This window comes from Plectrocnemia conspersa, unplaced genomic scaffold (genome assembly GCF_051122295.1).
Source record: "Plectrocnemia conspersa isolate PC_06_02 unplaced genomic scaffold, ASM5112229v1 ptg000010l, whole genome shotgun sequence".
Classification (NCBI taxonomy): domain Eukaryota; kingdom Metazoa; phylum Arthropoda; class Insecta; order Trichoptera; family Polycentropodidae; genus Plectrocnemia; species Plectrocnemia conspersa.
The window spans coordinates 29,934,037-29,949,799 of NW_028277174.1; the positions used below are offsets into that span (position 1 = coordinate 29,934,037).

General features: G+C 27.2%; 1 protein-coding gene across 1 annotated transcript; it reads left to right on the forward strand.

The window, feature by feature from the left end:
- Positions 1–309: 309 nt before the first annotated feature.
- Positions 310–13,130, forward strand: LOC148231313 (protein takeout-like). Its single transcript, XM_088193907.1, has 5 exons — positions 310–469; positions 6,063–6,306; positions 9,123–9,256; positions 12,160–12,309; positions 12,383–13,130. The coding sequence occupies exons 1-5, from the start codon at positions 403–405 to the stop codon at positions 12,535–12,537; spliced, it is 750 nt and encodes a 249-aa protein (XP_088050033.1). The 5' UTR covers positions 310–402; the 3' UTR covers positions 12,538–13,130.
- Positions 13,131–15,763: the final 2,633 nt, after the last annotated feature.

Sequence of the window (15,763 nt, forward strand, 5' to 3'; positions counted from 1 at the left end):
AAAGCGATATGAAACCACGACCTCTCAAATGAAAAACTATGATTTGTACTATTGATTTTATAAATTCACGTAATAAAATATCGTTGTTCAGAATCCCATGAAGGTTATTAACTAAAAAAATCGATTAAATTTGTATCATAGTATTATAAACTACGTTACAGTTCAACTGCTTGAGAGTTATTAGCGAGTTTTTCCTTTTCCAACTTTTTGTTTTTGCATTTTAAAGGACTAATTTGCGTCTGTGCTGTGTGCGAAACGATCATCGCCATTCGAAGGTTATCCCCGGTGAGTGTCATCCCTCGAAGATCCGAAGCCGAGGGGAACAGTCAGTTGCTACTAGCTGACAGAGGCGGACACATTTGTCAGCGACTAGTCTCGAGTAAAGAAAAGACCAACAAGAAAATGTCTACTAAGTGTATCGTATTGGTTCTATCCGCTCTGGTGGCTTCTTTGACTGCACAAAACTCTCGTAAGTTCTCATTTTGAATAACCAAATTACTCTGAATTAGAAAGCAAGTGGAAAGATATCGCTTTAATCGCTATAAACTTTTACCGTCTGTTATAACTCTGATACGTAATGGTTTTGTCGAGATGTACCTAATTGCTTTTTATATATAGAAATTAAATAGCATTTTAATTTAAAATGCACTTATAAGATTTTATGTTATTCTTAATTATTGATAATTAGAAGAGAAATTTTTCGTTCTTTGATTCGATACAGTCACGTTTTATTGGTATTATACAATTATACACTTTCTGCAACAAAGATAAAATATCACCATATTTATTATTGATTATAATGGACTATAAAATAATACATATTTAAATAAGAATATCTTAACCTTTTTGAAAAATAAAATTAACTAAATCTTAAAAACAATTATACAGCTGTAATCAGCATGTAATTCTACATTTTTGTAGTTAAAATCTTATTGTATATAATTGATATGATATATTCTGAAATATAGTACCTATTTAAAGTTTTGGGCTCTTGATTATAATTATTAAGTCGAAAAAACTTACTAAAAATTTAATTTTCTCTATATCAAAAAAATATTTTTTATGTGTCATTTTTATTATATAAAATATAGTAAAATAATGTTTGACTTTTTTATTTATAGTTATAGTTATGTTTAATAGAGGTGTAATAGAAAATGCTTTTTTTTTATAATTCAATAAAAAAATACTTTTGCTCAGTATTTTGTAACAAATATCGTTTGAAATTATGTTTTTTTTGTAGTTGTTTTAATGACTATTTACATCTACTTTAATATGTATTAACTTGCATTAATTCAAAAGGATAAACATGTTTTTGTCAAAAATAAAATTGCCCAAAAATAATATCTTAATATCGTACAACTGCATTAATCTTTGTGACAATTTTTTTGTTATATAGTACTGATTATAATAGACTTCTCTATATTATAAATTATGTTTATTAAATTTAAAGCTAAGTTCTTAGCTCGAAAATTATTTATATTTTTTTTCTAAAGAAAAAGCTTTTTAACTTAAAAAAAATATTTTTGATTTAAATATCGTTTTTTATTTTATTAATGCGAATAAAATAATATTATGGATTGCTTTAATAATTAAAACAAAATATCTTATTTTTGTGGCAAATATTTTGATATGATGTTTTATGAGCTATAGTAAAAATTTATTAAATTTTTAACTAAATTTTGGACTCTATTGGTAATGATATATGTGGCATAAATTTTGGTAAATATTATTAATTATGATAGACTATAGAATACTTTTTTTTAATTTAGGGTAAAGTTTTTGCATTAATATTATAACTGTGATTTTAAAATTTTTTATAAGAAAATTTAGCTTTTGACTGATATTTTTTCACATAATTATCATAAAGATAATAAAATTGTTACGAATTTTTCTTAATATTCAATTCTATAAAAACGGTTATTTTGCTTGGTCACATAATTATTGTTTTAATACTCAAAATGCTTTTTACAATTATATCGTTTTTATTTTTATAATATAGTTGTTTTAATCAATATTTACATAGAATTACTTTCATTATTTTGAAGGCACAACACATCATATTATTTTTTGCCAAACTAAAGTCATACAACTGCAATAAAATTATTATATTTTTACTATCTTTGTGGCAAAAATGTTGTGCATTATGATTTAATACAGAATATAAAATATATGTTATTATTTTTAAGCTAAATTTTAGATATTTATAACTTTTTTAATTGCATAAAAATTTCACTTTAGTTCGGTATTTTTTTAACAAAATTGTTTTTATTTTTATAATTGGTTTTTGCTATAGGTTTTTTTTATAAATTTAGTTATTTTTGACGCGTAGTTACTAAAAAAATGTCTGATTTATATTTTTTTGCAACTTAGAAATTAATAATTAAAATGTAGAGCTGAAAAAAACTTTAATATTTAAAATGCATAAGTATTAATAAATTTTATAAAACAAGTAGTAGTGCAAAATTAATTTTGCAGATAATTTTAAAAACTTTAACTGGAAATATGTTGGAAATATCAAATATGATAATACTACTTTTTAAAAGATTTATCTGAATATTACACTGAAAAATAATTTTCCACTTCTTTTCACCAATGAAAATTACATATTGTATCCACTTAAAGCCGATTTTTGCGCTTTATATTCGGTATTAGTCACTTAAATCATTGTACTTATGTTTTTTGTTATGATATTATCATTTTTATTAACTTAATGATGTAGAAAGTTTATTTCTATAATCTGTTTTTTTATGAATTAATGAGTAGTTTTTTTATTGTATTATTTTTTACTATTCTTTACAACTACGTGTGTTTACTGAAATAATATATAATAAATTCGCAGCTTTTTGAAATAATTACTAAAGCCCGATTATTTTTCTTTAAAATTGTTATTTATGTATAAATTGTGGTCAGTTTATTATTTTACTTGAAAAATAATTAGTAACTTTTGTGATATATGTATACATAAATAACTTGGATAATGATATTAACAGTGTTGATATCATCAGTATTAATTGCTGTAGATAAAGAACTACTTGCGATATAATGATGCTTTGAAAAGGCTCGAAAATAACTTTTTTGCGATATATACATACATTTTATTTTAAATAATATTAGTTAATGTTGTTTATCGACTAATTTATACATACAAATATTTTCCATGATGCGTGTTTATTTATTTCAATTTTTCGAAACGCTAAAAATTGTCTGCTAATTGAAATATTTGCACGCTAATCTGAAAAATGCGCTAAAAGGCAGCTAAAATTGTATGAATCACCAAACGTTAAAATTTGCAAAACATAAAAATGCGTCCTTCAAATGTATTATCTATCTACGTGTACATTTTTAAATTACTATAATTAACAAGACGAATTGATTTTAATGAGTTTTAGATCTGTTTTGGTCAGAACAATGTTTTATTATACTGCAGTTAAAAGCAGTAATTACTGCATTTAACAGTCAAATGATGATATATTTATAATTAAGGAAAGGTGTATGAAAAATACATTAAAAATATATCAATAAAAAAATACCTAACGAAAATTAAGTATTTTTTAATTTAGTATATATATATATAAAGAGCAGCATACTGTAATAAATATTATTTGTTACTGGTAAAATATCAGTTTAGGTGTCTTCTATTAGAAATGATTCATGCTCCATGTTGCATAATTTAAAGACTAACCATTTGAAATTTAGCAGTACATCTTCACACATATTCTAAATGTTTAAGGTATGTTTTGAGCATGATAAACAGCTTTACGAGAAGAACGTGTTAGAATACCTTGGATTTTGTATAAGATTCTAATAATTGGAAATATATTTTTACTAAAAAAAATAAGACCTTCATCATATTTATTAGACCAAGTTATTTCACCTTGTTTATACGTTATATTAATTACTAAATTAAAAACTGAACTATCCTAATACATGTTTTTAGTTAGAACTGTTTATAGGATGTATGTTTTATTTCCTTACATTGCCATAAATACATGCATTCTGAATTTGATAAACCATTGTCTATAATAGCTGATGTAACACAAGGGTAATGTGCTTGTTATTTAGGATGTCCATTGAATAGTAATGAATATAAATCTGGCATTGCCCTTCAAATCAAGATCATCATAATGTTTTGCAAAATGTCTCCAATCGGAGAAAACTCCTGTAAACGAAGGACTTGACCCACTTGGTCAAGGCGATTGTCAAGGATCGGCGTTTTTGTATTCCGCAGCCAATTTTAATATATTACGAAACATTTATACCAGAACCGAGGTCGCTTCGAACCGATGAACTCGATGCAGTAGTCGTGTTTTTTTTATCATCTTTACATAAGTTTGCATTTGGACCGCACGTTTGCCAAATTGAACGACAGTAATTGTTTAGAAAGTGCCGACCGAGCGTAGAAAGTGTTTTTCTGAGCATTTCCACCGAAAATCGCTCACAGACGTCATATAATGATTCTCCAACAATCACTCCTGATTTCCAAGTCACTCATTCGCCTTGAGCGCTTTTGATGTCAAATCTTGTCGGCCTTTCTGTGGTAGAAGCGCACCATAAGTTATTTGCACATTTTGAACTAATATGTGCATATGCAATTCAAATCGTGAGATGATTGCGAAATCGCGAAAATAGTACTTTGAATAGTGTTACAAACTACATACGTTCAAAAAGAGGTATTTAACATGTTAATATGAGAACGATAGTAATGTATAGAATCAATACATTAGTATTGTTATTACCTGTTTTTTTTATATTTAAACTCCTGACCCCGTAGCAGTAATATTATAGATATGACACAAATACTATTACAAATAAATCATACTAATCATTTGACTGCATAAATAATTTAATATGTATGTATCAAAAATTGAATGTTAAAAAATAAATTACTAGATGATTACCGTTATAAATTTTAGGAAAAACTACTACTACGTACATGTCAATAGCAAGCCAGTTATTAAGTTAATCATATAAAGAAAAATTGCGAAATACACAACCACGAGCAGGTAGCAAAACCAACAAATAGCTTACGAAAAAACTCCCAAGCGTTAGGATCTTTAGAAAAGATAAATTTTATTAATGCGTCCTGTTAGCCATTTAAAAAAATTAGATTTACTTACATATATTGTACAAATACATCTACTCAAACATGCGCTTATATACATAAACACACCCTTTAACATACATATTATTAAAGATTCACACAAAATTTAAATTTAAATTAAAGCATTATATATAAAAAAAAAAAAAACAGTTATGATGCACTCCTAAAATATATGATCCCACATCAATTTTTCCAGCTTTTCGTAGCTATCTCTAAAAACATATTTGTGTTTATCAAGCTTGTTGAAAAACTAGAATAACTCTTGCAATTGGAGCGTTCTTAAGCGCTGACGTCCTGGCCGCAATTACAAGCATATGGGACGTGATCGGGTCTCTCTAGAGTCTAAAGCAAAGGTCGGCAAATTTATTTTATGAAGGGACAGATCGTAAATATGTTAGGCTTGGCGGTCCAGAAAGTCAAATTAAAACAAACTTCATAAAAAAATTAAGTATCTACGTTGTTAATATAGTGTCTTATGCTAGTAATGAATATTTTATATTATTTTAGACATAAAGGAATCGCGCAATAAACACAATGCTCTATCATCTAATTTTATAACAAAATATTTTACAATTCACTCTGCTTTAAAATCGCGACATTCAAAGTCCACTAGTTGTTTTTCTGACTTTGACAGTAATATTCACGGGTTATAAAATGAGAATGAAATGTCGCGAAAAGTGTTAAATGAGGCACTGAAGACGCTGTCGAATTATAACTGCGTAACGCCACAGTGGAATGTGAAGCAATAGGAGCACCACAAATGGTCATATCCCACCCCTTTTTAACTCGACAGTTGGTTGATGCGTTATAGCGCATTCTTTAAAATTTTTAAGACAGTAGTTTTCTAAAATTACTCATGAAATCATATAAAAATAATATCAGTAGATAGCTACCAACATTATATTATTTAAATTTTTAATGCTCCTTTGATGATTTTATATTAACTTTGAACTTCTTTCAGCACCCTACGTGAAAAAACAATGTCGAGAGAGTGATCCAAAACTCATGGCATGTTTGACTGAAGACTTGAATTACCTCAAACCTTGGCTGGCAAAGGGAATTCCTGAAATTAAAATGCCTACCATTGAACCATTCAATATAGACGAACTCAGCTTAGCTCTCAGCACAGGACCCACAGGATATAGAATCAACTTAAAGAACATCGAAATATTCGGCGCTAGTAACTACACGGTCAGCAAATTAAAGTAAGTAAAGTTTAAAAAGCACTAATCATTGACTAATATTTTTATTATAATTACTTGTTTTTATTTTTGCTAATATATAAAGCTATTTGTTATTAGCATAAATAGTGTATCTCTATTATATTAATTATATTTCATTTTATTACGTTCTTGCCACAAATAAACAATAATCTAATTAAAAATGAGGTCATTTGCTTTCGATAGACAAAATACTTATTAAATTAAACTAGTTATCTCAAGTGGCAGCATCCAAAAAAATATGTACTTACTTTGACTGCCACAATATGACCTTAAAACAATTTTTAAAATTAGCCATAATAATCAGGTGAATTATTGTTTGAGAGATGTTTTTTTTTAGATTACTGGAATTTTATTTTTAAGACGTTATATAAAATACATTTGTATTTTTAATATATTATTTACATTGATTAATCTAAGAAAATGCTTATAGTTATGGAGTAAAAATAGTGAAATTTTTTATTTAAAAAACAACGAAAAAGATTTAGCTTAATACTTTAACGAAATTATCGTTTTTACTATTTTAATAATGTATTAAATATATTTTTGTTATTGGTTTTTCGCTAACGCGTATATGTTTTTTGTTAAATTTTATTGACGCACAGTTATATGCATTATTTAACTGCGATTATAAGTTTAAATATGTTAACAAAGATTCTGATTTATATGATTAGAAAAACGCTAATTAAAAGTATATTATCAACACATGTAACGAATTCTAACAAAGATTTTACTAAATCTATAAAATTATTTTTTTAATTTACGTTATGGAACATACATATATAACATATTTAGCAACCAATTAACCCTTCTGTGATGAATATTTGAATTTCGATGTAATACATTAATACAAATAAAGAATATATGTATGTGTGAAAAAAAAATATTTTTCTACAGAAACAAATATTTAAAATTTAATTTAAATATTAAAATAATTTAACATTTAAAATGTATCTAAATCTACGATCAATAATGACCACCAAAGTAGCAAAAACCAATATATTGCACTTCGGCAACAAAAAGGTTAACACTTTCCTTTTTTTCTAATTAATGTTTTCTTAGTAAAAAATCATATTCTAATAAATTGCTAATGTTAATATATTTGCATTTAAAAAAAAATAGATGTATAAATATCTCGGCTAATTTCGTTAGCCAGTCTAGTCTTAGCCTAAAAGTTCAATCATGTGCTTTTCAAAATACTCCATGAATAAAAGTGACATATTAATGACAAAATATACCTTCGTAGAAATTTAACTGATAATTTATTTTATTAATTTGCTGTTTGGCAATCTTCCATTGCAACATAAAAAATACTAGCTCAATTAGTTACTAAGGGTTGAATTACTAAGCTACTGAAATCAGTATGTGAATCAATGATATCTATTTTATTAATTATAAACTATTATTACAGTTTACAATACACATATGTTACTAGTGCTTCTTTTCGAGATTTTTAAAAAAAATGTTAATCCATAATTTTTATTTCTAGAGAAATTTTCATGTAGTTGTTTTTTGTTTAAAATTATATTTATACGAATAATTTTTGATTTTTTGCAAACGCTGCATAAAATAGGTGGGTCTGTGCCAGATGTTTGAAAATATGCATGTTTTCTTTACTATAGTACTTTAATCGGCCTTACCTTTGCTTTGGTAATATAAGTAGTACATTAAAGATCAGACATGAAAAAACCGCTCCAAGCGGGAATCAACAGATAGCAAAAATGTATGGGGACGCCTGCTGGCGAAACTAAATCTCGTTTTTTTTTAATAATAAGAAGTCTTTACCTTTATCTTGTTTGAAATATTAAAAATGTAAAGTAGAATTAGCTGTTACTGACAATTTTATTTAAAATTCAAGTAAAAATATGATTAGATTCTGTAATGAATTTTTCAAAAAAATTTTAAAACACATCAGCTTTTATTTCACATATTTTTTTTTTATCAACATTACTATAGATTTAAAATGAAAATTCTCATTTCTCAAGAAATGAAAAAAAAACATTAATAAACCAGAATGCCTAGTTCTAATATATGGGTGTTTTTTTAAATATTCTGTTATTAGTTTAAAAGTGTATTAACTTATTTAAAGTTTGAAGTTTTTCGGTCGAAATCGAATGAATTTGGGCAGAAAAAAATAACTGAATAATTTAACATATTAACAAACAAATAACTACGTCAATAATAAAAATAGTAATTTTAATTAATAATAATAATAGCAAATTTTTACATACAAGATTCGTATTTTAATGCTTTAGATGAATTCTAAATATACAACATTTTTTTAGTATTTTGCTCAAAATAGCGAAAATAGATATATTGGATTTTGGCATGTAGCCTTTTTTATGGTATTAAAATGTCAACTCTTTTCTTTTTTACAAAAAAAATTTACATACAATTAATCAGACACTATGTTCTTTATATTTTAAGTCGTCCAAAACTTATTTTTAGAGATTCATCAGAAAGCAAAATAAGTATTATATGTGTGTGAATTTATTTACCACAGTAAAATAAACGTTGTATAAAAAAATCCAGCCATTATCATTATGCCAAGTTTTATACTGATGACAAGATCTATTTTGAAATTGAATAACAAAGTAACTTTTCTTACGTAGTTATTGTTTTTTAACTAACAATCTTCCTCTTATATAATAATAATTAATTGCACATTAATGTAATTCATAGTATTGCTATTATGTACTAAAATCACGCAATATAAAATCCTGTTATAAATTATGCATAAAATGTCTGCTTTATTATAACTCAAATGTATTTATTTTCCATTTTTATTATTTTTTTTAAAGGTTAAGCGAAAATGGACAGCCGTTTGAAGCCAGAGTAAAGATGCCTCAATTGAGGATCATGTCCAAGTACACCAGCAGCGGAGTCCTCTTCATCATCCCAGCCAGTGGAAATGGAACTTTTCATGCAACTTTCGGTACATATTTTTTTTACAAAGCATAACGATAATATAATTGCGTGCTAAAACACAATTGCGATAGTTCAACTATTGAATTGTTGATGTAACACTATGAAATCGATTTGCCAATACTCGACGTGCATCAATTTTCTACAAGACGTCACACAACACAATGAAAACGATAATTTGCCATCTTTAAACGCAAAAACATGCTTTTTTATAGATATGAATTTTAATATGCCAGTTTAATGTATTATTTGAAAGACACGCATAACAAATTTATAAACGAACAATGATCATTACCGAGTATATATAATATAAATATGTGTTTTTGATAGAGAAGAAAAACGAATGATCGTCACAAACATTCCAAATAATAATATACACAAAACCTGTACTGTTACGTTTTTTTTGTTATTATCTTTTGCTTTAAAACCAACGACTATATAATTATTCAAATGGAAAGATATTAGCGGATATATTTTATTTTTTTTATTCCGAAAAGATGCTATCATTAACATATTATTTTTGATACTGTATATATTTATTTTCATAAGGAAAAAAACACGAATAATTGGTAATTGATATAATATATTTAAATCCGTGACTTCTAACTCTTTAAACAATATATACATAATTATCAGTATTAATATAAATAGAATAATGTGTAATTTAATTACAAGTTTGTCGAATAACTGTAACTGTCTTTTTTATTTTTATATGTATGCATGCTTTAAGTTTAGATATGTGTATTTGTAAAACTATGTGGTGTTTTGATTGAACCATATTTAGTATGTGGAAAAAGGAATTTTTATAAAACATTTTTAATTTCTTTTCTCTAGAATTTTTTTAAACGGAGTAACGATTTTTTAATGGCCGCCGTTCTTAAACAAGATTTCTGATCAAGCTGGCTAACAAGTTTAATGGAGGTCTATTTACAGAAACAAATCATGGCAATATAATTTAAAAATGTAGTTTTACGAAAAAGTGGTATGAGTCTGATTATTGACCTGAAAGACGATGGGTTTAAATCCCATATGGACCTTAGTATTTTTTAATTTCTATCGTGTCTAAGATCGAACATCGAAGTTTAGGTTTAACTATATTTTTATAATCTCATCGAGGAACATCGTGATGATTAATTAAAATCGAGTATTGAATTGTTTTTAATAATGAATTACTTCAGCTCATAGAAAATATTTTGTATGAATTTAATCAATTAATTTATGTAAAACAAAAATTTTCAACAGGTCGGTCGACAAGCAATTAATTCCCACGCTGATTGACCTTGATACTCGGCTTCTTTTTGGTCCTAAACCTCCAAACGTATTTTTATATACATTTAAAAAAACAAATTTCAATCTATTTATATTTTTTTTCAATAATTTAAGAAAAAAATATTATCCATTTTAAATAATATGATACCGGTTTAGATTGACTAACAAACTTGGCCGAGATATTTACAAGTGCCATTTTTAAAACAAGTTTCATTTTGATATGATTAAAAATACAGCTATTAATCGTGTCCGCAAAAAATGAAAAAATATTTAATTGAATATCTATTTTTACACGTTTTTTTCTAGGACCTTTCATAACATGTCCTTAAATTTTGTTATATTCCACATAACTAACCAAAAATTAGTTTTATTTAAGTTAAAATTTAAAAAGTCTTTTACCTTAAAATTTTTTTTTATAGATTTGATGCAGCATTTTTATTTGTTTTTTAAAAACCGCCATTTTGAAACAAGTCATAGAAAATAAAATGTTGATTTTGAATAGCAGTTAATGAATCTCTTATATACGCTTGGTCTGACCGGAAGAGATTTTCTTGCTCGCTCTTACTCGACGCGACGGCCAATTATAAATATTTTGCGATATAATTAGCTTTTTTAATTTTCATTGATTTGCGTGGTATGCGATGATTTGGCACATCCTGCACTTGGCATATTATATTTATCAATGCAATACTAAGGCTATTTTTAGCTAATCCTTTCGATCTTTGATCATGACGTACAAAATGCACTTGTCAGCACGTATAATTCATTCAAACATTGAACTTTTTTTTCATTGCGCTTTTAACGCGTATTGCGACAAGTTTTATCTCGCGATCAATGCGTGCTTTTTATTTTGACGGTAATCACCACACATTAATAATAATTATAAACACATTCAAATGTTAAAAGCACATGCTAATTTTTCTTGTTATTATAATATTGTTTTTATTTGAAAGACAATTCCACTTTGCCATCCTCTGTATATAACTGTAGTGGAGCATAACGTAAGTTAGGATAACTGCTGCATATAGCAACTAAGCACCTTACTGATGAATTAAACCAAGCAAGTAGTCAATTTTATACACTCAATGTTTAAAGATGAAATAAAGAAAGTATGACTCTAGCCATTCATATAAAAGCTAAATAGCCTTCTTGCATAAAAGTCCTTATCCAGTTGATCAAAATTTTTATCGAAATTTAAAAATCTAAATTTAGCACTTAATTTAAATTTTGTACAATTTTTATCTAAGAAAAAACTTAATCTCTAGTAAAAATATGTGAGAGAATAACTCAACACTTGATTTGTAATATATAACATTAGCTAAATGAGCAATTATTTTTTTTAATTAACATTTGGATAAACAGCAACAGAAAATAAAAGCAGCTTTCTGAAACGCGCTTAAATATATGATACAAAGCTTGTGTAAAGAACTTTATTGCATCAATATTAAAAAATATTCTGAATGCATGAATTGTTCTTAATTAAAAAAACTGATAACTGAATACTCGTTTATCAGAAAGTGGTATAAATTTATATGTGGTGTCCAAGTGCGGCGTCTATTGTAAGGGCCTAATTGTAATTTTTTGAAGTATTTAAATATGATATGCTGAAAAATTGTACTGCGATTTATTATATTTATTTTTAAGATGGTGCCTCCGCTTACGTTAGAGGTACTGTTAGTTCTTCGCAAAAGCCTGAAGGAAAATACCTACGCGTTGAAACCCTGGACGTCGATTTGCATGTGAAGAATGTGCATATGATGGTCAGGAAGGTGTTCAATAATAACAGGATCTTAAGTGAGTCTCCATTTAAATGATATATAAATATAACATAAAATGAAAAAATAACAATAATCCATCTTTTTTCCAGTCGAAGCTTCCAATCTGTTCTTGCGTGAAAATGGAAAAGAAGTATTGAATGCTATGCTCCCCCAACTTCGAGTCCAGCTCGGCAAAGTCTTCAAGAAAATAGTCAACAATTTGACGACAAACGTTCCTCTGCACCATTTCTATCTAGAGAACTGATCATGTTATTTAAATAAAATGCGGACGCCATTGGTTTATACCATCTTTTTTTTAGGTTTTATTCACAAGAAAATACGTAACAAGATACAAAGTTATTTATAAGAGGCAATGGTACTGTACTTATAAATTTATATTTTGTAATTATAATAGCTACTGAAACATATTAAATTAATTATCCCTTCAGAGATGATAAGATGTTTTTAACATAACAATTTTGTTTGTAGTATTTAGATGGCAAAACATGTTACCTATGTAGTTTCTTGTTATAAACGACATATTTGGCTCTCATATGATGTGTAATTATAAAAGAGCAAACAAGTTGATATTTATAGTACTGTTTTAACATAGATTTTGAGAATCTCTGCATTAAAATATTTATTCAATTATTTTACTCACATGTTGCCAATAAAATTGTTTGCAAATAAAACGCACGTTAATTCCAAAAGTGTCCGGAATTTATATTTTGCTAATTTAAGGTTACTAATATAGTTTTAAGTTTTAAATACTGAAGAAGCATTATGAGCGCTCGACCAAATATTGTGAACGATTTTTATAAAATGAAATAATATATATATAATTATTGCATATAACAATTTCTATTCATGTTTCGATTTTCCATATTTCCTTGATAACTGCAATGTAATCGTTATCAATCCTTGTTTCATATTGTGTAATAGAAAATCGTACTTTAATTAAGAGCTAGATGAAATATTTTCTATAATGAGAATCATTATTGTGGTGCAATTTTGCCGTAAAGCGAAAGGAACGTTGCGTTGATGTAGAAGTATTTTTTTTTAATTGTTAGTGGTTGCAAATCTTAGTTTTTATACCCCCAATAGAATTTGTGCAATCGTCGGTTTGATTAATGGCAAAAAAACTGCTCTTAGTTATGTCAAATTATGAATTACCAAAAAAACATATCGATATAAATATTTATGAGTATTACAGCTCAGGCAATTTCAGCAAGCTGGATAAACCAGTTTTTTTGTTAAGGTCTTATTCGCAAGGTAACGGCAAGGTATCTTTTTTAATTGGATTGAGGATACACTTGAATTATTTTTTTCAAAATGCAAATTCAATTACCTCAATGTTTTTATTAAAATATTACAACAACGATTATATAATAAGTTTATGTAGTTGAATGATAGATAAAAAACTATTCAACATGGGTATTGAGAAACAAAGAAAATAATGCGAAAGACCTATCAGAAAGCGTGTAAGTATATTAAGGATGAACTCAACAAATCGAGAATGCCTTTGTAAAAAGACATTCTCAATTTGTATTTCATATTATAAAAATAATTTCCATGATCCATTATTTTTAATAAAATAAAAAGCAATCTTGTATTTCAGTTGCATTATGCCGGATGAACATCGATAATATAACTTCCAGAATATTAAGGACGAACTCAACATTTCATCTCTGACAAATATTAGATAGTTATAATTGCTAGAACATTTGCCCAAACATTCAAATTTCTTAAATTATTATATTTAAAATATTTCTAGCAATTTCTAAATTGTCTTAAAAATAATTTTTGTCATTACTCTAATACCAGATTTTTTCTGCTAAATGGTATAAATTCTATATATATATGCTTGGTCATTCTTGATATACAATATGATAAGTAGAGTTTAATATTTGTTTAAATACAATTTAGCATCTACTCACGAGACGCCAATGTATTTAATATACGCTATAAAAAATAGCAACTGCTGATTTCATATCATAGCATTTTGGAAAACTGTTCCAATCTATTACATTACAAAACTGCAAACATGCAAGTTTAAATTTTAATGTATAAATGTTGCTTCCGTAAATAAACTGTTAATAATGAAAGGTGACGGATCGACACAGTTTCTCTTCATTGGTGGATAATAAATAACAACTGGGTCAAAAGGATTCAATGAAATACTCAAACAAAAATGGAAAAGTCGTAGTTGTCATCAACATTTTTACTCGATGTTTGTTAAATTAATATACATCGCAGAAAAGTATAAAAATTGGGCAAGTAACACTTAACCGAATTGTCAAGTAGTACCCATCTGTTACGTTCGCTGGTGGTAATACACGGGACAGGTAAAATCTACTTTTTTGCCCATTAAAAACATAAAAAAAAATATATATTATTAGTAGCCCATTTTTTTGCCCATTAAAAATATATATTATAAGTCGAGTCGCAATATGTAGTGACTATAGTCCAGTCAAATAAGGGTTTAACCTCGGAATGAAAGATAACAAGCTGAAATTTTGCACAGACCTTTGTTTTGGCGTTCTAAAGATAGGGTGAAAAGTCTCATAAGATATCGTGTCTGCTAATCAAGATATTAAAGGTCAAAGGTCATAAAAATCGTTTTTTTGCAAATATCTCGCCTTCTTTGCGTTGCATGTCATTAGATGTTTTACAAAACTTATAGAAAATAAAATTTTCTACAAGTTTGTTTCAAATTATTACTTCGTATGGTTAATGGTTTTCGAGATATAGCGCGGGGAGTGGGAAGCGCGCATCCTTTTATAGGATAACGCTATTAGTCCGGTCAAATAAGGCGATATAAAGGCTAAATCTCGGAATGAAAGATAACAATCTGAAATTTTGCACAAACCTACGTTTTGATGTTCTTAGGACAGGGTGAAAAGTCTCATAAAATATCGTGTCTGCTAATCAAGATATTAAAGGTCAAAGGTCACAAAATTTATTTTTTGCAAATATCTCGCGTTTTATGCGTCTCACGTCATTAGATGCTTCACAAAACTTGTAGAGAAAAAAATTTTCTACAAGTTTGGTCATATTATTTGTTTTGTATCTTTAACCGTTTTTGAGATATAGCGCGAAGAGTGGGAGACGTACATCCGTTTATAGAATCTAGCGAGTATTTCTACCTGCTTAACTTGGTATACGCTTTGAAAAAGTAAACAATCGTGAAAAAAGTGGTCTCGGCAAGTCGTTTGAACCATAATTTTATTACTTTCTTCATTGTATTATTAGAAATTAAGAATGAAATATTGCTCGACAAGAAATTTTCCAAAAAATTGAAAGAGTTGAGAGATGTCCTTACGGAGTATGTACCAGATGATAAGAAGATGGGGCAGATGATAAGAAGATGGGGCAAAGACGGGGCATTTTAAAACGAAATACACAGCTATAAGTCATGCTATAATGACTTCCATACGAAAACGGTCCTTTTCTTCGCAGTTATTAATAGGCCTATCTGTATTTCTTCATAG